Consider the following 27,229-nt stretch of genomic DNA (forward strand, 5'->3'; position numbering starts at 1 on the left):
CTGGGTAGATGAGATGGTGTAATCTGGGGAGAAGAAAATAATCAGCAAATGGTTAAATTGTAATAAAAAATCTGGGCAAAGTTATAGAATTGATAGCAGTGCCTATGAAGTTGTACTCAAACTTGTTTTCAACCTGATGAAGAAATGTTCCTGGATTTGTTCCAGCAGCACCTCTGATAAGGAAGATCTTTAGGGATTTTGGGAGGTGGCAGAGTCCCTGGACCTTTAAGGTGTTTGGCTTTAACATCTGGATCTTCTTGGCAAAGTTTTTCCAAAGATAGCCCTGCACCAAGCATTTGCTGGGTCGAGGAGGAAAACTTTGTAGTTGTCTTTCTTTTTTTTTCCCCTCTGAGCTCAGACATAGATGGGTGAGGTTGCACGTCTCAGACAGCCCCAAGGAAATAAATTTGATTCTCGGGAAACCAGAGATGATTAAAGATTCAGAAACTCCAGTGTTTTGGAAAGTGCCTCCCTCCAATTTGAAGGTTGGACTTCCAATGAGATCTGAGTTCTGTCCTGATGCAGCTCTGAGAAGCCTTTAGTTTCCCATGCCTGGACATCAAGATCCAAGCACACAGAAATGTATCACTGTGGGAAGATTGACAAAGGGTAAGTTTTTTTTAATCAAAACAGAGTTTTATCTTAATTTCTCAGTTCTCATTCTTTGATTCATGGACTTTTCCTGTGCAGGTCCCTAGTCATTCTAACATAAAAAGGAAGCCAGATTATAAGGACCTAAGTTCGAATTGGCTGACTCTCCTTGTAAAATTGAGCATGGATTGTGAATTTTGATCTTCACCAAAATCACAGTCTTAATTCTGAAATACTGTTCAACAGATCAAATCGATTTTTTTATCCTACCATTTCTCTTTTGGCAGATCTCCAGGAATGTTTAAAAAAAATATCTGAATAGAAGCAGCATGGCTCAGTGGAAAGAGAATGGACTTTGGAGTCAGAGGCCAGGGGTTCAAATCCCAGCTCTGCCACTCGTCAGCTGTGTGACTTTGGGCAAGTCACTTAACTTCTCTGTGTCTCAGTTACCCCATCTGTAAAATGGGGATTAAGACTGTGAGCCCCCTGTGGGACAACCTGATCACCTTGTAACCTCCCCAGTGTTTAGAACAGTGCTTTGCACATAGTAAGCACTTAATAAATGCCATTCTTCTTCTTCTTATTATTATTATTATTATGTGATTTCTTGGTTCTAATCAGGTGTTCCTTAAAGAAGTCCAGTGACTGATGGGCTTTATTGTTGTTGTCGAATACCTTTGAGTCATTTCTGACCCATGGTGACTCCTGGGACACAACTTCTCCAGAACATCTCCTTTTCTTCTGTACTTGTTCTGGTTTGTAGTCCGTAGCATTTTCTTGGTGAAAAATACAGAAGTCATCTATTGCCTTCTTTCCCGTGCTGCTGCTGCCCAGCACAGGTGAATCAACTTTGATGCTTTGGCTTAGATCTTTCTACTATGGGTAACCCCGATGACAGAATAGCTCTCTAGCTCTAGGCTTCATCAGCATACATGAACTCTACAGCCACTATAAAGTGTGGATTCAACGGAGAGTGGGATTTATTAGAAAAAGGACATCAGATTTTCTTGAATTCTGAAACATCCTCATGCGAGAGAAATGTTCTCTAAATGAATATATTTATTGCTGGGCACTATCGTCCAGTGTAAAGATGACAGGACTGGGAGTGAGAGGCCTGGATATGGGAAGCAGCATGGCCTAGTGGATAGAGCGCAGGCTTGGGAATCAGAAGGACCTGGATTCTAATCCCAGCTCCACCACATAGCTGCTCTGTGGCCCTGGGAATGTCACTTCACTTCTCTCTACCACAGATACGTCATCTGTAAAATGGGGAATATGAATGTGAACCCCATGTAGGACAGAGACTACGTCCAACCTCATGACCTTGTATTTACCCCAGAGCTTAGAAGAGTTCTTGGCACATAGAAAATGCTTAACAATTACCACAATTATTATTTTTATCATTCTTATCATTAGTTTCTGCTCTGCTCCTAGACTGCTGGGTGATCTTGGACAAGCCACTCAGTCAAGCCACTCAGTCTCTTAATAATGATATTAATAACAATCGGGAAGGAAATATGTGTATCAACTCAGGTATATTGTACTCTCCAATGTGCTTAGTACGGTGCTCTGCACATAGTAAGCACTCAATAAATGGGATTGATTGCTTATTTTATAATAGTTATGGTATTTATTAAGCATTTACTCTGTGTTACACACAGGAATAAATTCAGAATAATTATTTTTGTTATTATTTTTATTATGGTATTTGATAAATCCTATGTGCCAAGCAATGTTTTAAACACTGGAGTAGATACAAACTAATCAGGTTGTACTATGTATGGCTCACAGTCTTAATCCCCATTTTACAGATGAGGTAACTGAAGCACAAAGAAGTTAAACAACTTGTTCCAAGTCACATAGCTGGCAAGTTGTGGAGCTGGTATTAGAAACCAGGACCTCTGACTTCCAGCCTCGGTCTCTTTCCAGTAATCCAGGCTGCTTCAAAATGTCAATGTGTGGGACACAGACCCTGTCCAATCTGATTAGCTTGTACCAATCCCAGTGCTTAGAACAGTGCCTGGCACATAGTAAGCACTTAACAAATAAGATTTAAAATGGGGGCACTGAGTCTAAGTAGAAGAGAGGTAGAATTTAATCCCCATTTTATAGATTGGGAAACTGAGGCATAGAGACATTAAATGAGTGGGTCAAGGTCACACAGCAGGCAGGTGGGAGAGCTGGAATTAGAACCCACATCTTGTGATTCCCAGGCTTGTGCTCTTTCCATTAGGCCAGGCTGCTTCTCTTGTGCCTCAGTTTTCTCCATTGCAAAAATGGGAATAAAATTTTCCCTCTCCCTACTTCTTAGATCGTGAGCCCTATGTGGAAGAAGGACTGTTTCCTATCCAATTAGCCTGTGTTCTGGTACATAACACAATGCCTGGCACATGGTGAGTTCTTAATGAATAAAAAAATATTTTTATCACCTCACTAGAAATGAAAGGAATATATACCCAGAAAAGATATAAAGTGTCCTTTGTAGGGTTCTCCTATCCATCAACAGTGATATTTAATTATAAGTAGAATGAACTGGTCACTGCAGTTTTCTAAATGTTATTTATGATGTTTCATTTTGCAATCATTTCAGACAGATATTCCTTATTCCCAGGATGGAAAAGAGGAACAACGTCACAGAATTTATTCTTTTAGGTCTGTCCAGTGATAGAAATTTGCAGATATTCTGCTTTGGGCTGTTCCTCTCCTGTTACATTGCAATACTCTTAGTGAATCACATCATCCTCATCACCATTAGAGGCAGTTCCCTCATCAAACATCCAATGTACTTCTTCCTCTGCCACTTGTCCTTCATGGACCTCTGCTACACTTCCACGGTGACTCCCAAACTGGTCGGAGATTTGCTGTCTGAGAAGAAAACCATTTCCTTCTGTGACTGCATGATTCAGCTCTTTACCATACACTTCTTTGGTGGGGTTGAGATCTTCATCCTTGTTGGGATGGCCTACGATCGCTATGTTGCCATCTGCAAACCCTTGCATTACGTTGTCATCATGAACAAGCAGCGGTGTGCCACAGTGGTTGCAGTGTGCTGGGTAGGAGGATTTCTCCATTCCATCTTCCAGTGGGTCCTTATTTTTTGTTTGCCCTTCTGTGGCCCCAATAAGATCGATCACTATTTCTGCGATGTTTACCCTCTCCTGGAACTGGCCTGTACAGATACTGAAGTGGTAGGACTTCTAGTCCTCTCCGATTCAGGGACAGTTGCATTGGTTTCTTTTACAGTCTTGGTCTTCTCTTACGTCACCATTTTAGCCAGTCTGAGGACCCGCTCTTCAGAAGGACGACACAAAGCCCTCTCCACCTGCACTTCCCACATCATTGTGGTGGCATTATTTTTTTTGCCCTCCATCTTCATTTACCTCCGGCCGGCCACAATCTTCCCCGAGGATAAGGTGTTTGCTCTCTTTTACACCATCATTGCCCCCATGTTCAACCCCCTCATCTACACGCTGAGGAACAGAGAGATGAAAACGGCTATGAGACAGGTGTGGTGTTGGAAGTCGCATTTAGAAGGAAAATCAGCAAGGTGAAACAGATGTCTATATCTCTTTCCCCTCCTGTGTATGGCTTATTCTATCTACCCAACTCTTTTCTGTACAGTTGACACAAGTTTTCTCCTAGGCTCAGGAGAAATGTGAGTTGTAACTGTTTATCAGACTGTAAAAATCCCTTCCTCCATGTCAATGTCTATATTTAATACAGCCATCCATTACCTTATGCCATTTCGAATAAAACATTTTCAGAAAAAGGAATAACTCCTGCTCAATGAAATGGAAAACTAATTATGGTCTTCAGTTAATGTTGAAATTCATTTTAAGCTTCAGGGAACGGGAATGATGTGTGCTGTGCAGTGATGGCATATGTGAGTTTTAGCAGTTACAGCCTCTATTCTATGCTTATGTGCAAAACAGGGTTTTTCAGTAGGTTCTACTCATAGAATTGCCTCAGTTCCTCCTTGCTGGTAGGTGAGGCACAGAGGGGAATTTGAAAACTCTTTTCAGACATAGGGGAGGCAGCATTTAAGATTTTAAATGGGAAGCAGTGTTGCCTAGTGTAAAGATCTCGAGCCTAGTAGTCAGAGGATTTGGGTTCTAATCCTATTTCTGCCGCTTGGCTGCCGTGTGACCTTGGGTAAGTCACTTATCTTCTCTGTATCTCAGTTACCTCACTTATAACATGAGAATTGAAACAATGAGCCCCATGTGGGATGTAGACTGTGCCCAACCTGACTACCTTGTATCTACTCCAGTTCTTAGTACTGTGCCTGGTACATAGTAGAAACTTGAATAACATTAAAAAAGTCATCTTCACTTTGCTCAGTCTATTGGTGTATAACTTTTGCAAAGGGAACAATTCACCAGGCTGAGAATTTTGAAAGTGTTGGGGAGGCCTGAAATTGCTCCGTGGAAGGGATTTATTTGAGAACATATTTTGCATTTAGGGAAAGGGGACAGTGTTCTAGGTGTACCTTCTTCTGCATTCACAACTGTTTTTAGGACTTGAAAGAGAAAGAAACTCAGAAGGAGAGATGGCTGCTGATAATGGGATAAAATGGAAAACCTACAGATAATAAATATGGGAAAATGTAACTGTCAAACATCTAGAGACAATAATGTGCATATCCATGGAGTTTAAATATTAAGATGTAGAAGTCAGAGGGGCAATAAGGAACCATCACCATGAGAATATTCAGATATCTTTGTTACCGTTTTATGTTATAAAGTGAAGCTTATTTGCCCTTCATTGGCAGGTAAAAAAAATCAGTTAATTTTCAAAAGCATGATGAGGGGTGTTAAGGGGAGTGGTTTTTTTTTTTAAATGGTATTTGTCAAGAGCTTACTATGTGCCAGGCCCTGTATTTTAGTACTGGGGTAGATACAATCTAATGAGGTTGTACGCGGTCCATGTCCCACGTTGGACTCACAGGCTTAGTTCCCATTTTACAGATGAGGTAACTAAGGCACAGATAATCAATCAATCAATCATATTTATTGAGCGCTTACTGTGTGCAGAGCACTGTACTAAGCACTTGAATTCAGAGAAGCTGAATGACTTGCCCAACATCACATTGCCAGCAAGTGGCAGAGGCAGGAGTAGAACCCAGGTCCTTTTGACTCTCAGGCCTGAGTTCTATCCACTAGGTCGCACTGCAAAAGTTAGGACTGTGAATTGAATGTGTCTGTTTATTGTTATATTGTACTCTCTGAAGCACTTGAATCAGCATTCTGCACACACTAAGTGCTTAATAAATATGATTGAATAAATTGAATGATTGAATTTAGGCTAGATTTCAAGTTGGGTTCAGATCTAAGGAGAGAATCGGGATGCAGTGACAAACTGACTTCCCTTAAGATGTGTGGGGCGGCACCCTGAAGAGAAGGGGAGATGAGCATGGCAGAGGAGGGAGGAGCCGGCTCTGAGAGAGCTGAGGAGAACTGTGCAGGTTCTGACTGGGACTTTGCTTGGAGGTGTCTCTGCTTACTATCATTCAACCTGTCAATTTTTCTTCGGAAGTAGCAGCATGGTATAGTGGCTAGAGCATGGGCCTGGAAGTTAGAAGGTCCTGGGTTCTAATCCCAGCTCCACCAATTGTCTACTGGGTGACCCTGGGCAAGTCACTTCACTTCTCTGGGCCTCAGTTACCTCGTCTGGAAAATGGGGATCGAAACTGGGAGTCCCATGAGGAACAGGGATTATGTCTAAACCCCTTTGCTTGTATTGACTCCAGTGCTTAGTACAGTATCTGGCACATAGTAAGTGCTTAACAAAGACCATTGTTATTATTATTACTTATTGAGTGCTTAGTTTGTGCAAGGCACTGTATTAAGCACTTGGAGGTGTACAGTACAACCAAGTAGGTAGACACAATTTCTATCCACAGAGCATATGCTCTAGATGGATAGAAAGGAAATAACAAACAAACAACAAAAAAACAAAAACAGTAAAACATTATTTAGAGGAACAGGTAAAGTGTAACGGCAGTAACATAAATCCTGATCTCTTACTAGACCTTCAAACCTTGCTCCACTTACACCAACACATTTGGGTCTATACCCGTTAAGGACTATAATGGCTCAGCACCACAGGATTTATTTTACTTATTACTTTACCAGTTCTTCTCTGTGGTGTTTTTTTGTTTTTGTTTTATGAGTTCCTTCAATGTTTTCATAACTGCCTAATTCTGTAGCCAACTGGTGGAATGAAATAGTTCAAAGTTAAGAATGAGTGAACGTTTATTCCTTAGGCTGACTGTTAGGGTTATACATTTGCTTTCTGTAACTGGCTCATGAAACAATCAATCTATAGTATTTATTCAGTGCTGACTGTATGCAGAACAGAATGCTAAACCAGTGAGGGAGTACAATAGAGGGAAAGATGTGATCACTGCACTCAAAGATTGTACAATCTATTGGGAATGATTGGCAAAGAATAATTTTCAGTTGGATGAAAAAGAACATGGAAAGATGGATAAATGAATCATTAGGTAGTTAAATAATAGCATACATTAATCTTTGTGTGCCTAATTGGTATGGATGTCCACAAAGAAACCAGGTGGGTAGTTAAGAGGGTATAATCTGGGGAGAAGAAATTGATCAGCTAGGAGTTTAATTATAGTCAAAAATATGGGCAAAGTTAAAGAATCGATAGCAGTGTCCATGAAGCTTGTTTTCAACTTGATGAAGAAAAGTTCCTAGATTTGTTCCACCACCATCTCTGATAATAATAATAATAATGATAATGATATTTGTTAAATGCTTACTATGTGCCAGGCATTGTACTAACCGCTGGGGTGGATATAAGTAAACTGAGTCCTTGTCCTATGTGGCGCTCACAGTCTCAAAGGAAGATCTTCAGGAACTTTGGAATCTGGTAGGGTCCCTGGACCTTTTGCAGCTAGCTGCATCTTCTAGGCAAAACTTTTCCTGAAGATAGTTCTTCATCAAACATTTGCTGGATCGAGGGGGAAACTTTGTAGTTCTCTCTTTTTTTTTCCTCTGAGCTCAGACATAGGTGCATGCATGCCTCAGACAGCCCCAAGGAAACAAATTTGACTCCTGAGAAATCAGAAATGACTCGAGATTCAGAAACTCCATTTTCTCAGAAACAGCCCCCATCCATTGTGGAGGTTAGACTGGAAATAAAGACCCAAGCACACAGAAATGCATTACTGTAGGAAGATTAACAAAGGATCAGGTTTTCTTCTTTTATATAACATGAGCATTCTCTCTTGATTTCTCAGATCTTAGGCTTTAGTTCATAGACTTTTTCTGTGCAGGTCCCTAGTCATTTTAGTTTAAAAAGAAAGCCATATCGCAAAGAGCTGGGTTCAGATTGGCTGACTCTCCTTGGAAAGTTGAGCATGGATTGTAAATTTTGGTCTTCATTTAAATCACAGTCTTAATTCCAAAATAACGAGACAGACCAGATTCATTTTTTAACCCACCACATCTCTTTTGAAAGATCTCAAAGTCTGTTTAAAAATATCTGATTGAACTCTTTCATGTGATTTCTTGGTCCTAATGAGGTGGTACTTAAAGGAATCCCATGAATAATGGACTTTGTTAGAGACAGGAAATCAGATTTTTGGAATTCTGAAAACTCCTCATGAGACATATTATCTCTAGAGGCATATATTTACTGTTGGCCACCATGGGCCAGTGAGAAGATCATAGGACTGTGAGTGGAAGACTGGATTTTAGTCCCAGCTCATCCCCTGAACTGCTGGACTGCTGGGTGACCTTGGGCAAGCCACTCAATCTCTTAATAACAATATTGATAATAAGGCAGGAAATGTGTCTACCAATTCAGTGATACTGTACTCTCCCAAATAGTACAGTGCTCTGTATATAGTAAACACGCAATAAATGCAATTGAATGAATAAATACAATTGATTGTTTGATTTATAATAGTCATGGTATTTATTAGGCACTTACTCTGTGTTATGCACAGGGAAGAATGAAGAATAATAATTATTTTTATTATTTTTATCATGGAATTTGTTAAAGCCATATTATTGTCAAGCACTGCACTAAGTGCTGGGGTAGATACAAGATAATCAGTCGAGGCATAGTTCATAAACCATCTAGGGCTCTCGGTTTAGGTAAGAGGGAGGAAAGATTTAATCCCCATTTTACAGATGAGGAAACTGAGGCACAGAGAGATGAGAGATGAGAAGCAGCGTGGCTCAGTAGGAAAGAGCACGGGCTTTGGAGTCAGAGGTCATGGGTTCAAATTCCGGCTCCACCAATTGTCAGCTGTGTGACTTTGGGCAAGTCACTTAACTTCTCCGGGCCTCAGTTCCCTCATCTGGAAAATGGGGATTAAATCTGTGAGCCCCACGAGGGACAACCTGATCACCTTGTAAGCTCCCCAGCGCTTAGAACAGTGCTTTGCACATAGTAAGCGCTTAATAAATGCCATTATTATTATTATTAAATGATTCGGTCAAGGTCACACAGCAGGCAGGTGGCAAAGCTGGAATTAGAACCCAAATCTCATGACTTCCAGGTCCATGTTCTTTCCATTAGGCCAGTCTTCTTCTTGCCTGCCTCAGTTTTCTCAGCTCTAAAATGGGGATAAAATTTTCCCTCCCCCTACTTCTTAGATTGTGAGCCCTATAGAGGAGAAGGACTGTTTCTTACAGTTCTTAACACAATGTCTGGCACGTGGTGAGTGCTTAATTAAAAAAATAGTTTTATTATCTCACTAGAAATGAAAGGGATGTATATTCAACAAAGATACTATATTTCTCTTGCAGTTTTGTCATACACATTGAAACATTATTTCAAATCATATTCAATTATATGTGCAATAAACTGCAATTTTCTAAATCCCATTGTTTTGTGGGGACCGTCTCTGTATGTCACCGATTTTTACATTCCAAGCACTTAGTACAGTGCTCTGCACACAGTAAGCACTCAATAAATACCATTGAATGAATGAATAAATGTTATTTACAGTGTTTCACTTTGCAATCATTTCAGGTAAATATTTCTTATTCCCAGGATGGAAAGTAGGAACAATGTCACAGAATTTGTTCTCAAGGACTGTCCAGTGACAGAAATTTGCAGATATTCTGCTTTGAGCTGTTCCTCTCCTGTTATGTTGCAATCCTGTTAGGGACTCTCCTCATCCTCATCACTGTCAGAGGCAGTTTCCTTATCAAGCAGCCCATGTACTTCTTTCTCTGCCATCTATACCTCAAGGATGTCTGCTACACTTCCACGGTTATTCCCAAACTGATCCGAGATTTGCTGTCTGAGATGAAAACCATCTCCTTCGGTGACTGCATGACACAACTCTTTACCATGCACTTATTTGGTGGCGTTGAGTTCTTCATACTTGTGAGGATGGCCTCTGATCGCTATGTTGCCCTCTGCAAACCCTTGCAGTAGATGCTTATCATGAGAAAGCAGCGGTGTGCCATAGTGGTTGCAGTGTGTTGGGGAGAGGGATTGTGTGCGGAGCACTGTACTAAGCACTTGGGAAGTACAAGTTGGTAACATATAGAGATGATCCCTATCCAACAGTGGGCTCACAGTCTACCTGATCTACACACCATTAGTAGAAGGGGTTGAATTATGACTATCAATAAACCTTGTTGCCTAGGATTGATATCTGCTAGTCATATGATGCAATCTGATCCCATCCTTCATTCCCCACCCCACCCCATAGACTAATTACCAGGCTTAGTACACTTTTTCCCTTCCCTCTCTCCAAGACGGTAGGGCTGCCCCTTGGCAGACATCTGGTAGAATTTCCAAGGTTTCTCAGCAGTGCATTCATTCATTCATTCATTCAATAGTATTTATCGAGAGCTTATTGTGTGGAAAGCACTGTACTAAGTACTTGGGAGGGTACAATACAACAACAAACAGATACATTCCCTGCCGTGCTCTAGGAGTCAAAAGATCTGGGTTTTCTAGCCCCTGATCTGCCGGTAGCTGCATAACGTGGGCAGAGATGGTATTTCACAATGTTCTCTACGCCTGCCCATCTCCTTGCTTGTTGCATTATGTGCCTCAGAGGGATCATGGTAAGGGAGGGACGAGGGACTGAGGATGATGCTGTGCAAGCCATGAGCACTACAGACATTACTTGATTTAAGTGTTCAAGTCTAGAATGCTTGTCCATTTTTCCTGATCAGTGACTGAGGAATTTAGCATAATTCTCCTGCACCACAGCCAATGCACTGTACATTCAGTGGCAAAACTCCCCGAGCCTAGTCCTAGAGAGAGCTGAGAAGAAAAGTAAAACAATTCACCTGATGCAACAATCGAGTTGTGTTCCTGTCCAGGGAGAAATGGAAATGAAATCTGGGTTTTGGCTTGTGACACTTTGGAGGGAATCTGTTTAAAATGTCTCTGGAGAATCATTCCCCAACTTGCTCTAAGGCCCATAAATATTCCTGCTCTCTTCTCAAACCTTTTTAACACAGCATTTCCAGCATTTCTTTCATATTTACAGAGACATTAACTGAATGTGTTTCTTTGTTGAGCTAGCAGTGGCAGATTTATTTCCTGTGGTCTCCTGATCTTTGGATGAAAAATGGCTTAGCTCCTGTGAGTCCAGCAGAACAAACAAATTCTCAGTAAATCTGTGAACCATGTCGGATTCATCAGAGAAGAGAAGTTTTATTTGAGGCTAGGGGTATGGAGGATCAAACCTTTGCAAATCAAGATGGTTGGAACCAGGCAGGACTGAAGAACTTTACTTGCTGGGCTGGTTGGAGTTGTTTTACCCCACTGGATGCTGGAAATCTATTGGATCCATGAAATCTACTGGATCCATCAATCACCATCCATATACTTTTCAGCCTTTAAGCATCTAGAGACTGAATCTTTTCAGGTTAGTATCTGTTATAATTGGGCTGCAGAGAAAGGGGAATGGAAGTAAGGATTGTTAAACTTCAGGCCACTCTAGAGGTGGTCATCAGTTAGTCTAAAAGGGGAAATCAGGCTGGGAAATATGCACACATCTGAGCAGTATCAACTGTCCCATTTTTATTTGTCTCCACTGCTTATCTACGGTGTGGTGTTGAGTATGTTATTGCTTCTCCACTACCTCAGTTTCCATTACTATTTGTCTCTACACAGCCAACGCTTGAGTGTACTCTTCTAAACGTTTGGGGATGGGGATATTGATGGTATTCTTAAATAGAATATGAGCCTAAATGTGAGTGTGCTTATAAACATACACACAGACAAACACATGTACCCTGTCATTCTATGGTTGGGTTACACAAATGATAGTCTTCTCTTGCCCTGTTCCTTCTCCCTTGCCTTCTTCCTGTTTTTCATCTAGTGGCCTCTCCCCTCTTTTTTTCATTTACATTTTACATTATCCTGCCTTTAAAAACACATTCTGATTTCTGGGCAGGAATTTATTTTTTGGTCTTTGTTATTCGACTCCTTCCTTTTATGTGTGTCTATTTTGATTCCAGCATTTTTTAATTCTTCCCCAAACTTGTGAAATTCTTTCAGTCATTTATTCATTCATTCAATCATATTTACTGAGCTATTGCTGTGTGCAAAGCCCTGTACTAAGCACTTGGATAGTACAGTACAGCGATACAGCAATACAGCAATACAACAATACAGCAATCCCTGTCCACAACCGCCTTCTTCCAAAGTTCTTCCACAAAATCGAGGGGCGTTTTTGCAAGTATTTTTACTCTGTGTTCAGATATATCTGCATAACCCTTTCCCTCTGCTTTTGCCTTTTTTCAGGTCATTTTCCTTTCTTCTCAACTTATTTCTCCCATGGTTTGGGAATATTTTGTACTTTCACTTGTCTTTCCTGCTTTTTCACATACCCATCTTTCTCCTCTGTATGTTTCCCTCCTTCTGCTTTCTCTCTAGTTTTTGCTCTTGTAATCCTAGATCTTCTATTTATCCATTTTTCTAGTTGCTCTCTTTCTCCACACCTGATCTCTTGGGATCTTACTCTCTGATTCCTTTCCAACACCAGCAGCAGCATGGGCAGACGAATTGAAAAAAAAGCACCCTTTTTTTTAATGGTACTTGTTGAGCACTTATTATGCGGCAAGGATTGTATTAAGTGCTGCGGTAAATAATCAAGTTGGGCACAATCCCTTTCCCAGATGGGACTCACACTCTAAGTAGGAGGGAGTAGGATTTAACCCCCATTGTACAGTTGAGGTAACAGAAATTAAGTGACTTACCCAAGGTCATAATAGGGAGGATTAGAACACAGGTCTTTTGGCTCCTAAGCCCGAGTTCTTTCCACTAGACCACACTGCTTCCCAACACTTTGGATACTGTCAGCTACTCCCCTTTTCCTGATATTTATTCATTTCTCAAATTCTCCACTCTTCATCCATTCCCTTACTCTTAGCATTTATTCTTGCCTTTTCTCTCTTTCCCTCTTTCCTCAGTTCTGATAAATCACCTCATTTCGGATTAACTAGTAGTCCTCCAGTATCAGCTATTTCCCTCCTCCCTCTTGATTATTATTATGGTGTTTGATAATAATAATGATGGCATTTGTTAAGCACTTATTATGTGCCAAGCACTGTTTTAAGTGCTGGAAGTGCTTGCTATTCATTCATTCATTCATTCATATTTATTGAGCACTTACTGTGTACAAAGCACTGTACTAAATTCATTCATTCAATCACATTTATTGAGCACTTACTGTGTGCAGAGCACTGTACTAAGAGCTTGGAAAGTACAATTTGACAACAGATAGAGACAATCCCTACCCAACAACGGGCTCACAGTCTAGAAGTGGGAGACAGACAACAAAACAAAACAAGTAGACAGGCATCAATAGCATTAAAATAGATAAATAGAATTATAGATATTTGGAAGAGTTCAGTATAACAATAAATACATTCCCTGCCCAAAATGAGCTTCCATGTGTCAAACATGTATACGTGTATATATGTTTGTACATATTTATTACTCTATTTATTTATTTATTTATTTTACTTGTACATATCTATTCTATTTATTTTATTTTGTTAGTACGTTTGGTTTTGTTCTCTGTCTTCCCCTTTTAGACTGTGAGCCCACTGTTGGGTAGGGACTGTCTCTATATGTTGCCAATTTGTACTTCCCAAGCACTTAGTACAGTGCTGTGCACATAGTAAGCACTCAATAAATACGATTGATGATGATGATGATGATGTGTCAAGCACTATTCTACGTGTTGAGGTAGATACTAAATAGTCATGTCAAACATAGTACCTCTACCCCAAAGGACTCCAGGTTTGGTAGGAAGGTGAACAGGCATTGAATTCCCATTTTAAAGATGAGGAAACTTAGGCACAGAGCAATTAAGTGAATTGCCCAAGGCCATAGAGCAGACAAGTGATAGAGCCAGAATTTGAACCATGGTCATCTGAGTTTCAGGCCTGTGCTTTATCCACTAAACCATTCTGCTCCACATTAGAAGGCATTTTTTTTCTCAGTTGAGGTGCATCATGTTCTTGTTTTCTCACAGTGGTCACCTCCCCCCTGTTCTTTGGGGTGATCTGGGGAGGTTGCAGTTTGGAGTAAATTGCACTGTACTCCCCTCCAATAATTTCTGGATGCATAGGCATTTGTAACTGGGGGTAAGCTTAGCTCAGGCTGGCTATCTTTTTCTATATCTAGTTTTTGTAGGTTGGTGTTGTATGTGAAAAATATTTTATAATTTCCCTGTATAGCTCCTGAGTTTGATTCCTCCGAATAACACATCCAATGTGGAAACAACAACATCCAACCCCTGAGAAACACTCTAAAGAATTCTAGTAGATTGAAATATTTATTAAGTGCTTATTTTGTGGAGAGCACTGGACTGAGGGCAGGGAAATAATACACCAGTGGAAATTAGACATGAAGCCTGTCCCTCCCGGGGCTACCAGAACCAGGCTTGGGAGTCAGAAGTTGTGGGTTCTAATCCCAGCTCCCCCACTTGTCAGCTGTGTGACTTTAGGCATCACTTAATTTCTCTGTGCCTCAGTTACCTCATCTGTAAAATGGGGATGAAGACTGTGAACCCCATGTGGGACAACCTGATTACCTTGTATCTACCCCAGTGCTTAGAACAGTGTTTGGCACATAGTAAGTGCTTAACAAATACCAACATTATTATTATTATTATTACTAACATTTTAAGTGGGGAGAAGGGTTTGGAGACAGAAACACCAGGAGAGAAGATACACTAAAACACAACATAAAAGGATGAACAAAATAATCTCAAAGTCTTGGAGGCGATGGAGGGAGCAGCTTTTATACCTGGCCCCGTGTGTATGGAATATTCCGGGAGTTGGGACCCTGGATGGTGTGTTGGAAAGGGGCAGTTATGCTGGAAGCTTTTCTCTGTGTCAATAGAGGAATGGAGTGTGAGCAGGAGGAGCTTTTATCCCTATTCTGGTGTGTACAGATAATGCTGAGAGCAAGGACCTGCGGTGGAGGGAGGGAAGGTGGTGGTTACCATGTGATTTTCTCAGCCGTGAATGAGGGGTCCGAGAGAAAGCGGAAGCCACTTTCATCCCTGGTGCACAGATCAGACTGGGAGCAGGGACCCTCGGTGGAGGGAGGGTAGGTGGTAGTCACCACGGTGCTTTTCTTGGAGAAGATGGAAGAAACCTGAATTGAAATAGCAATGGAAGAAATCAAACACACTCAGCAAAATGAAAATTGGGAAACATCTACTATCTTTTTTCAGTTGAAAAAACTTTGACAAGTCGAAGGATGTGCGCCCCTCTCTGTCTTTCTGCCTCTCTCTCTACATATTAATTTCTCTATATCTATATTTATCTATATGTATCTATATCTAGGCCTTCCCAGACTGAACCCCCTTTTTCCTCTCCTCCTCCCTATCCCCTCTCCTGCCCTACCCGCTTCCCCTCCCCACAGCACTTGTATATATTTGTACAGATATATTACTCTGTTTATTTTACTTGTACATATTTACTACTCTATTTATTTTGTTAATGATGTGCATATAGTTGTAATTCTATTTATTCTGATGGTTTTAACACCCGTCTACAAGTTTTGTTTTGTTGTCTGTCTCCCCATTCTAGACTGTGAGCCCGTTGTTGGGTAGGGACCATCATTATATGTTGCTGACTTGTACTTCCCAAGCGCTTAGTACAGTGCTCTGCACACAGTGAGTGTTCAACAAATACGATGGAAAACATGAATGAACATATTTTTCAATTTCAAGATGGCCCCAATAGAAAATGCCATACTAATCAAGGTTACAATTCTGATCGACTACACCAATCACTTCTGTCAGAGAGATAATCTTTCCAGATACACCGCCTGGGAGAGGGGAGGCATAATTGTGAACATTTACCTGGTTGGAGATGTTTAAAATACATTAAACCTTTTCTCAAGTCATCTCTGGACCCACAGTTCTTCAATCTTATCACTATTATTCAGGTTTTTCCCACTGACCCTAATGAATATGGGTTTTGGGAAGGATAGAGACAACTCTTGAGAGAAACAGAATCTGGAGTTTGTATTTCAGAGCCCTTCAATTCTTTTTACCGATCAACCGAATTACTGTTTACAGAGACTGGGCTCTTGGATCGATATAGTTAAATCCCAATAAACCATGTTTTCTTTTAATCATTTCAGGCACAGAGCTCTTGGCGTATTTTCACCACCTGCAAAAAGTCAATGGGAAATCAGAAAAACATCACAGAATTCATTCTCTTGGGCCTTTCACAAGACCAGAACGTTCAGATATTTTGCTTTGTGCTGTTTTTGTTCTGTTACATTATCCTCTTGATGGGAAATCTTCTCATTCTCATCACCGTTGGATGCAGCTATCTTATCAACCAACCTATGTATTATTTCCTGGCACATTTGTCTTCCATAGACATGTGCTACACTTCTACTGTTACCCCCAAACTGATCTGGGACTTACTCGCTAAAACAAAAGTCATTACCTTCGACAACTGCATGTTGCAACTCTTCAGCATGCACTTCTTTACATGCATCGAGGTCTTTATTCTTACGGCAATGGCCTTTGATCGGTATGTGGCCATTTGCAGACCACTACACTACGTGGTCATCATGAGTAGGAAGAAATGCAAACTCCTGATCTTGGCTTCCTGGGTGGGTGGGGCCATCCACGCATTTCCCCAATTGTTCATGGTTTTCCAGTTATCCTTCTGTGGTCCCAATGAGGTTGACCACTACTTCTGTGACATTTTTCCCTTGCTGAAAGTCGCCTGCGTGGATACCTACCTTGTGGGTGTCCTGGTCGTGGCAAATTCGGGGATGGTGGCCTTGGTCACTTTCATTGTCTTATTGGGTTCCTATGTCGTCATATTGTTTTTCCTAAGAACTCATTCAGCACAAGGGCGCCGCAAAGCCCTCTCCACCTGCGGGTCTCACATCACAGTAGTCTTCTTATTCTTCACGCCCTCCATCTTCACCTACCTGCGGCCCCCCTCCAGCTACTCTGAGGATAAGGTGTTTTCTCTCTTTTACACCATCATTGCGCCCATGTTCAACCCCTTAATTTACACGTTGAGAAATTCAGAGATGAAAAATGCCATGAGAAAGGTTTGGTGTAGAAAGGTGTCTTCAGAAGGGAAGCTTATTTAGAGACATTCCTTCACTGGGCGTCCACTCCGAGAAAGGGAAAGTGATTCCCGACTGAACCTAATTAACCAGATGAACCACCTGTTCATGGTCCAGCATGATGAATTGACAACAATCGGTGGAAATAAGGTCCCTAGACTCCCTGTATTCCATATATGACTGATTTGGATTTTTCCCCCTCTCTAGACTGTATGCTCTTTTTATGGGCAGGGAACATGTCTATCAACTTTGTTATACTCTCTCAAGGTCTTAATACTGTGCACTGCACAGAGTACATGCTTAATAAATACCATCTATTGATTGACTTGGGGAATGTGATGAATCTCTTGGACTATTATCTGGTGTGTATTATATTCTGTGTGATTCTCATTCACTTGGGAAAATTCTACTTTGGTGCAAAAGTGGTATGATTGGTCTTCATTGTTACATTGTACTATCCCAAGCACTAAGTACAGTGCTCTGCACACAGGAAGCGTTCAATAAATGTGACTGAATGAAGGAATTTTCTGCTCAGTAGGAAGAATTTTTTATCTCAGCTGATTGTCTTCACCTTCAGAAATGCTTTACTGCTCAGAAAATTATCTTCCTCAACAAGCCCCATTTCAAAAGTCTTACCCATTGATAAAGTAACATGTTTCACAATAGGACTGGAGCAGATATCTGCCTCAAATCTGCCTCAACTTAATGCCTTCCTGAATGTTAGTTCGAGAAGCAGCATGGCTCAGTGGAAAGAGCATGGGCTTTGGAGTCAGACGTCATGTGTTCAAATCTAGATTCCACCAAATGTCAGCTGTGTGACTTTGGGCAAGTCATTTAACTTCTCTGCATCTCAGTTACCTCATCTGTAAAATGGGGATTAAGACTGTGAGCCCCCGTGGGACAACCTGATCACCTTGTAACCTCCCCAGTGCTTAGAACAGTGGTTTGCATACAGTAAACACTTAATAAATGCCATTATTATTATTATTATTGTTCTCTTAATCAAACCCCAACTCTCTGCAGGGGCAGAGAGCTCCTAAGCCTTTTTATGTTGGGACTCTCTACCATTCACTGGACTGCGATAATAGAAATACCATTAGGAAAAAGGGGATAGTCTCTCAGTGGTCCACTGAAGGGCTTCACTAGGTGAAATGTGTGTCTTGCCTTGATTAGAGTTGAATTTATAATGTGGCACTGTTATTTTTATTCTGGCTTCTCTGCTAGACTGTGAACTCCTTAAGGATGGGCCAGTGCTTAGTCACTTTTGTTGTATCCCCATGTGTCTAATTCAGTGACACATACACTCAATAAATATAAATAAATATACACTCAATAAATCATTTTCCTGATGATGAGCTCTGCCTCAGTAGTGTTGTTGACTGTGTTTCAGGATCTCAGTGCTCAGGACCCCCTTTCATCATTTGATTATGGCTCATTTTGGGCTCTGAAAACTGCTCGAGAAGCTGTGTATGCCTCCTCTAGTAGGATCATGACTTATAACTGCATAGAGAGTTGGTCAGTTACTATTGTTTTACTATACCATACTAGTACACTATATTGTATAGTATACTAGTATACTATAGTATACTATACTACTTTTAGTATATAGTTTTACTATCTGTAGTTACTATAGATATTTAGATTTAGTATGAAAATTGACTGCCCCCAGTCTCACTTTGAAAAGCAGCATGGGCTAGTGGGAAGAACTAGTCCCTGTCCACAAGGAGCCAGAGGTCATGGGTTCAAATCCAGAATCCACCAAATGTCAGCTGTGTGACTTTGAGCAAATCATTTAACTTCTCTGGGCCTCAGTTACCTCATCTGTAAAATGGGGATTAAGACTGTGAGCCCCCTGTGGGACAACCTGATCACCTTGTAACCTCCCCAGCGCTTAGAACAGTGCTTTACTCTAATGGAGCTAATTCTTTCATGGAGGAGATGGATCTGGGGATATTTACCAACAGTAGATTCAAAAGGAATAAACTGAATGTAAATAAATTGAAATTTGTTTTGTTTTGGTTGTTTTTATGGCATTTGTTAAATGCTCACTACGTGCCATGTATGGTACTAAGCTCTGATTGGACACAGTCCATGTCCCACATAGGGTTCACAGTCTTAATCCCCCTTTTATAGATGTGGTAACTGAGGAACAGAGAAAGAGAAGTGATTTGCCCAGAGTCACATGGAAGACAAATGGCAGAGCTGGGATTCGAATCCAGGTCCTCCCTCCCAGGAGGACGAGGCCATTATAATTCTCCGAATGTTCAAATGAATATACAAATAACACTATATGGATATGCTCAGATATTGTGAAAATATTTCATTCTCAATAGGTTTGCCATGGTGAGATTTGGGATGGAGTAAGTCCTTGGGAGATGGGTGTTCTAGAAGAGTCCTTTTGGTTTCCAAATGCGGCCTCCAACGTTTGGCCAATACAAAAATGTGTCACCCCATTTCCAGATAAGTATGGCAAGGTGGTTGGAAAAGTGACCTAGGGAGATTGAGATCCACAAAAGCTGTACCCACCTCTACCCAGAATTCCTCCTTTCCCAGATCCATGAGATCTCATTATTAACTAGGGAACAGATTATCCCGAGAGAGAACAATATTACTTCCTGCTCCACAGCTTGGACTTTTTTGCCTGATGCATATATATATATTCCACCTGGGGGGAGGGTTCACATTACACCACTAAAGAAAAAAAGTACACAGTCTACTACTAATAGAATACTTAAATTGTTGCTTAGATTTTCTGCTATACCACGAAGTTTTGGATGAATTTCCAGGGTGAGTCAAAGGGATGGTGCATCATTTAAGGGAGACAATACTGATTGCCATAGGAATCCAGAGAAGAAACACTTATGGTGATATCATTTTACTAATCAATTCCTGTAAAGAAAAGGTGATCTCAGCCTTCTCCCCAGGAGATGACGATAATGCGTCCTGCCAGGTTGTACTGTAGGTGAATTAGATTTAAATTACAATGTGAAATGCTATGTAATTAGAACTAATTGAATTAAAAAAATAGATCATTTCTGAAGTTAATTCCTGAATGGTATGTGTGGCAAAAACTGGATGAGAGCCTTTAAATGAAAAAAAAAAAAAAAAAACGAGCCATGCGCAAAAACTAAGGTAATTCCTTTTTCTTAAGACTTTACAACTAATTTCAGCTCCATCAAATGATCTGAACAATTTATGGTGTTTTACTGAATTTAGGTTATCTATGATTTAGAATATGCCAACCCATCACACTATGGGCATCATTAAAAATCTTTGAAACAGTCACCTAGGGGTTGTTATATACAGATGATTATGATCTTGAGGCATACCCATGAAGATTTATAAAATAATTGAAAACCCTTTCTAATGAATGATTATGAATTGCTTCATAGAGTCAGCACTGTGTCACAGTGGGTTGACGACTTAAGTGAGGTTATTTAACAGCTTATCAGTCAACCAAACAATCAATTACATTGTTGCAATGTACTCCCCCAAGCACTTAGCTCAGTGTCTTGCACACAGTAAGCGCTTAATAAATATAATTGAATGAATGAATGAATTAATTAATTAATGAGTACTTATCCTGTGTAAAGCACTTGGGAGAGTCCAGTTGAATTAATAATGATCTCTTCCATCAAGGAGTTCTCTATCTAGCAGTTTATAATCTATAATGTCGCCTACACCTAAGGTTTAATGGCAAGGGATGGAAAAAGCACCTTACCAATCAATGGTATTTACTGAGTGTTTCTGTGTGCAGGGCACTGTACTAAACTAAGTACTTAGGAGAGTACAATCCCCTGTATGGAAAATATGATGGTTGAGAAAAAAATATGAGGTGAAACTCTCTTTGCATTTCTGTAACCGCTATTTTATTTAACATTTTCCTTGTTCCAGTGCATTTGCAATAATTATAGGTCAATTGATCACAGCTGTCCAAGTCGAGGAAATTTGAAAAGCTCGATATTTTTAAATGGGACTGACGTTTTTGTCCCAATTGTCTCAAATTAAGGTCCATGTCTGATTCCCTTTTGTCTACTCTTTTTCAGTTCTTAGTACTCTGAATCAATCAATCGTATTTGAACATTGAACATTGTAAGCACTTGATTAATACTATTGCTACTACAACTACTACCACTATGGCAACTACCACAGTAGGAACTGTCTCTGTGTTGCTGAATTGTACTTTCCAAGCGCTTAGTCCAGTGCTCTGCACACAGTAGGTGCTCAATAAATACGATTGAAAGAATGAACGAATGAATACTGGTAACTCACAGATCATGAGCTCAATTTTGTGACCTACCTTAGGTTACTATATAATAACAATAATGGTATTTGTTAAGCGCTTACTATGTGCAAAGCACTGTTCTAAGTGCTGGGGTAGATACAAGGTAATCAGGTTGTCCCATATGAGGTTTACAGTCTTAATCCCCATTTTACAGATGAGGGAACTGAGGCACAGAGAAGTGAAGTGACTTACCCAAAGTCACACAACTGACAAGTGGCAGAGGCAGGATTAGAACCCATGACCTCTGACTCCCAAGCCCTGGCTCTTTCCACTAAGCAAACATTTTAATCCCTTTTGATATAGTGCTTTCTACACTGTTATGGTGCATGGTGAAAGCATTGCTGTGGTGGGAAAATTTGATGGAGACAGTGGAAAATGATTTAATTTGTCAGTGTTGATTGATTGCTGGAAATGACAATGAGGCATGTCCTAGGTATAAGGTATGTCAGCCCCATCCGGTAGCCTCTTAGAAACTACTGTATACTGTCTAATGCCTAGAAGGACAATTTGGTAATGGGGATTTATATTAAGAAAAAATCAAGGAACAACAATAATAATAATGACATTTATTAAGCGCTTACTATGTGCAAAGCAATGTTCTAAGCACTGGGACAAGAAACCTCCTACTCTTCTGTACCTTTTGCCAGACTGAGGTTTAATGGCAAGGGTATCAATCAATGGTATTTACTGAGTGTTTCTCTGTGCATTGCACTGTACTAAGTACTCAGGAGAGTACAATCTCTTGTATGGAAAATATGATGGTTTAGAAAAAAAAATATGAGGTGAAACTCTCTTTGCATTTCTGTAACTGCTATTTTATTTAACATTTTCCTTGATACATTGCATTTGCAATAATTATAGGTCAATTAACACAACTGTCCAAGTCGAGGAAATTTGAAAAGCTCAATATTTTTAAATGGGACTGATGGCTTGTCCCAATTGTCTTAAATTAAGGTAAACCTCAGTCAAATATATATATTTTTGTGGTATTTGTTAAGATCTCAGTATGTGCCGGGCACTGTAATAATGATAATAATAATAATGGCATTTATTAAGCGCTTACTATGTGCAAAGCACTGTTCTACGCACTGAGGAGGTTACAAGGTGATCATGTTGTCCCCCGGGGGGCTCACAGTCTTAATCCCCATTTTACAGATGAGGGAAATGAGGCACAGAGAAGTTAAGTGACTTGCCCAAAGTCACACAGCTGACAATTGGCGGAGCTGGGATTTGAACCTATGACCTCTGACTCCAAAGCCTGTGATCTTTCCACTGAGCCATGCTGCTTCTCCAGTGGTTTAGATACAAGTTAATCAAGTTGAACACAGTCCCTGCCCCGAATGAGACTCACAACCTTAGTCCCCATTTTACAGATGAGGTAATTGAGCCCCAGAGAAGTTAAGTGACTTGCCGTAGGTCACACAACAGACAAGTATATACCTGTATATATGTATACATGTTTGTGCATATTTATTACTCTATTTATTTTACTTGTACATATCTATTCTATTTATTTTATTTTGTTAGTACGGTTTTGTTCTCTGTCTCCCCCTTTTAGATTGTGAGCCCACTGTTGGGTAGGGACTGTCTCTATATGTTGCCAACTTGTACCTCCCAAGCGCTTAGTACAGTGCTCTGCACACAGTAAGCACTCAATAAATACAATTGATTGATTGATTGAAGTAGTAGAACCAGGATTAGAACCCAGATCCTTCTGACTTCCAGTCCTGTGCTCTATCCACTAGGCAGAGCTTCTTCTGTGTAATATGCTTTTCATATAATTAGAAACATGGACTAGATTGAGATGGGCTGTGGGAGCTACATAGATTCCCATTATTACTGCTACACTGAAGCAGGAAGAGCAAGGCCTGAAAGGTGTAAGGATGGGTTTGTCAGGTGAAATGGTGGGGCTGAGACCAAAGAATCCAGAGGGATTTTTGTGGTCTTTTTCACTAGGGACATTAAAGGGATTCTGTGGATAATTCTCCAGGGTAGTGATTCAGCATAAGGAGATAATTGGTGGGTTTTTCAAAACAATAAATTCTTAGCTCCTCAAAGGGTTAGGAATGGATACAATGCCAGTGTGGACAGGTAAGGAGATTTTATGCATAGTCTTCTTGAATGGCTAGTCCTAATTGTATAGTTCTAGTGGCATGTTAGCTCATTGTGGGCAGGGAACATGTTTACCAACGCTGCATTGTACTCTCCCAAGTGCTTAGTATGGTAAAGCACTCAGTAAATACTACTGATTGATGTGAGAACCAATGCAGATGCCAACGTTGACTCTAAAGAGGATTTGATATAAAGATGATATTCACACACCCCTTCCCTTTAAAATGATTTTACTATTTAAATACTTTAACCTTAATACAATTTCTTCATTTTTGAGTTTGAGTCCCATTTATTTTATTGCTGAAGAAATCACCAAGAAAAAACAAACTAGAACTCATTTAAAAGTTTCAATATTTTCTTGCTTCTGGTTAGATGCATGTGCTTGATTATCCTACTGCTACCCAAGTTTCAAAAGTCAGAGAGACTGAAGAGGTAACAGCAAATCAGTCAATCAATCAATCAATCAAAAAAGTATTTACTTAGTGCTTGCTATGTGCAGAGCATTTTACTAAGTGCTTGAGAGAGTACAATACAGCTGAGTTGGTAGATACATTCCCTGCCCACAGGAGCTGCAAGTGAAAACTAAATTGACACAAACCTCGGGGATTCAGGCACAAAATATGTTTATAAATCCAATATAACCCATTTAAATGAAACAAACAATTGTGAAATTTACAAATTCAAATCACTAAAACATTATGATCACTCTCTGTCATTTGGCAATTTTGAAGATTTAGTGACAGAGCCTTATTTAAGTGAAGAGGATTTGAAAAATGGGATGACAAGAGCTTGGAGGAAGTAGGTGAGACCTGTATATGGAATAAACAGAAATGGAGGAATCCTCAAATATTTCCTAAAGAAAAAATGGTTTTCCTTAGTGACAAAGGCAAGGCAGTTTTTCCATTGAGGTAATAGGGGAAGCCATTTTCTGCACTAAAAGAGACTCATCTCCTTAATCAGCTGGCAAACTGAAATCATGTGTAACGGGTCTTTGTTGCTCCTTAATGTAGCTTCTATTTTCAGAGCTGTCAGTTGCAAATTCATTATGGGTGAAGGAATGTGTGTAAAACATTTGGGAAAATGCCCATAAGCAACATCATACACTGTATAATGAATCTTGGCATTATTTGGAATCAATTATTCTTAGAAGATTGCCTAAGGTCATATATAAGTGACTGGTCAGAACATTGAAGGGCTCTTGCGGAAATATTTTCTAAATTAAAATTCAAACTGAACCTGTCCAGTCCTCACATCTTAACTGGAAAACTAATTTGGTAGAGACAAAAGAAAGACACTTCTAAGATATGTTCCATTTCAAATATGTCCAGTTGCATTAAAAAACAATAATAAAATACTACCAGAGGACAGAGATCTTCTCAAGGGCAGGAAGCATGTCTTGAATACCTTTTGGAATACCTCTCTAAATACCTTTGAACCCCTATACCTACTTGTTGCTCAACAGATGCTGTTGACTGACTATAATCGAATCAGTTCCTTAAAACAAACTTTCCAGACTTAAAGAAAGTGTTATTGGCTTGTGGGGACAAACAAAAGTCAAACAGTCATAATGAGACTTACGACTAATCTTCTGAAACAAATCTGCCGCCCCTCTTTCATGAAATACAACTGGATCTTCTTTTTTTTTTTGTATTTGTTAAGCACTTACTATGTGCCAGCCACTGTACAAGCACTAGGGTATAGATACAAGTTAATCAGATTGGACACAGTCCTAGTTCCACATGGGACTCATAACCTTATTCCCCATTCTACAGGTGAGGTAATTGAGGCACAGATAAATTGAATTATTTGTTCAAGGTCACACAGCAGACAAGTGGAGGAGCTGGAATTAGAACCCAGCTCCTTCTGACTCCCAGCCTATATTCTTTCCACTAGGCAAAACTTCTTCCTTGGAGGAGAAAGGCAAATGAGCACTGATTTAAAAACCAAATACCCTTCAGGCTACCTGATTTTCCTAGTTTGATCAGAATTAATAATAGAAGTAGAGAAATTCATTCATTCATTCAATCATATTTATTGAACGCTTACTGTCTGCAGAGCACTGTACTAAGTGTTTGGGAAGTAAAAGTCGGCAACATATAGAGACGGTCACTACCCAACAATGGGCTCACAGTCTAGAAGGGGGAGACAGACAACAAAACAAAACAAGCAGACAACTGTCAAAACCGTAAGAATAAATAGAATTTTAGCTACATGCACATTATTAATAAAATATAGTATATATGTACAAGTAAAATAAAGTAATAAATATGTACAAATATATACAAGTGCTTTGGGGAGGGGAAGTGGGTAGGGCAGAGGGAGGGAGGGGCGATGGGGGGGAGGAGAGGAAAAAGGGGGCTCAGAATGGGAAGGCCCCCTGGAGGAGGTGAGCTCTCAGTAGCGTTTTGAAGGGAGGAAGAGAGATAGTTTGGCTGATGTGTGGAGGGAGGACATTCCAGGCCAGGGGAAAGACGTGGGCTGGGGGTCGATGGCAGGACAGGTGAGAACGAAGCACAGTGAGGAGGTTAGCAGCAGAGGAGCGGAGGGTGTGGGCTGGGCTGTAGAAGGAGAGAAGGGAGGTAAGGTAGAAGGAGGCGAGGTGATGGAGAGACTTGAAGCCGAGAGTGGGGAGTTTTTGCTTGATTCGTAGGTTGAGAGATTTTTGAGGAGGAGAGTGACATGCCCAGAGCATTTCTGTACAGTGAACATGGATAAATGTCAAGAAAAGCATAGTGTATAAATTTATACATTTGTACCTCTTTATGCATTTGTTAAGCATTCACCATGTATCAAGCACTGTACTAAGCTCTGGGGTAGATACAAGGTAATCAGGTCAGACACAATCCCTGTCTCACATGGGACTTTAAGTCTAAGCATTGAATCCCCATTTTACAGCTGAGGAAACTGAGTCACAGGGAAGTTAAGTGACTCACCCAAGGTCACACAGCAAACAGTGAAAGAAATGGGATTAGAACGCAGTTCCTCTGCTCCTAGGCCTGTGGTCCTTCCAATAAGTCATGATGCTTCTCCATTTTGTAGTGAAAAGCTAATTTCTAGGTGGTTGCTTGTTTCTAGAACAAGCATGGACCGAGACACTAGACTGTAAGCTTGTTATGGTCAGGGAAGGTAACTACCAACTCTTTTGTATTGTACTCTCCCGAGCGCTCAATGGTAAATGCTCAATAATTATTGAATCATTGAATTAGACATTTTATCTTCTTAGCATTGTCTTATTTACAGAATCTGTTAAACTCTTACTATGCACCAGGCACTGTACTAACCGCTGGAGTAGATACAAGCTAATCAGATTGGACACAATCCATGTCCTACATGGGGCTCACATTCTTAATCTTCATTTTACAGATGAGATAACTGTGACAGAGAAGTTAAGTGACTTACCCAAGGTCACACAGCAGTCAAGTGGCAGAGTCAGAATTAGAACCTAGGTCCTCTGCCATCCCAAATAAACAAAATTGAAGTTTTGTCATTTCTTTTATTTTTTCCTTGGGACATTCTTCCTCTCTCACCTTTGTAGAATCTCAATTTCTACTTAAATTAATCAATCAGTGGTATTCATTGAGAGCTTACTATAAACAGGACACTGTACTAAGCACTTGGGAGAGTACAACAGAACAATAAAAATGTTTCCACTGGGTGGCAATCTTTTGCTGT

At 40.3% G+C, this 27,229-nt stretch overlaps 2 protein-coding genes across 2 annotated transcripts; both read left to right on the top strand.

The window, feature by feature from the left end:
* Positions 1–3,203: 3,203 nt before the first annotated feature.
* LOC119944014 (olfactory receptor 4P4-like) lies at positions 3,204–15,166 on the top strand. The gene is made up of 5 exons (XM_038765242.1): positions 3,204–4,138; positions 7,618–7,738; positions 7,889–7,979; positions 9,734–10,004; positions 14,824–15,166. Exons 1-5 carry the CDS (start codon positions 3,204–3,206, stop codon positions 15,164–15,166), a joined length of 1,761 nt encoding a protein of 586 aa, XP_038621170.1.
* Positions 15,167–16,248: 1,082 nt separating this feature from the next.
* On the top strand, positions 16,249–17,184 carry LOC119944015 (olfactory receptor 4P4-like). Its single transcript, XM_038765243.1, has one exon. The coding sequence runs from the start codon at positions 16,249–16,251 to the stop codon at positions 17,182–17,184; it is 936 nt and encodes a 311-aa protein (XP_038621171.1).
* Positions 17,185–27,229: the final 10,045 nt, after the last annotated feature.

Source organism: Tachyglossus aculeatus, chromosome 22 (assembly GCF_015852505.1).
Source record: "Tachyglossus aculeatus isolate mTacAcu1 chromosome 22, mTacAcu1.pri, whole genome shotgun sequence".
Taxonomy (NCBI): domain Eukaryota; kingdom Metazoa; phylum Chordata; class Mammalia; order Monotremata; family Tachyglossidae; genus Tachyglossus; species Tachyglossus aculeatus.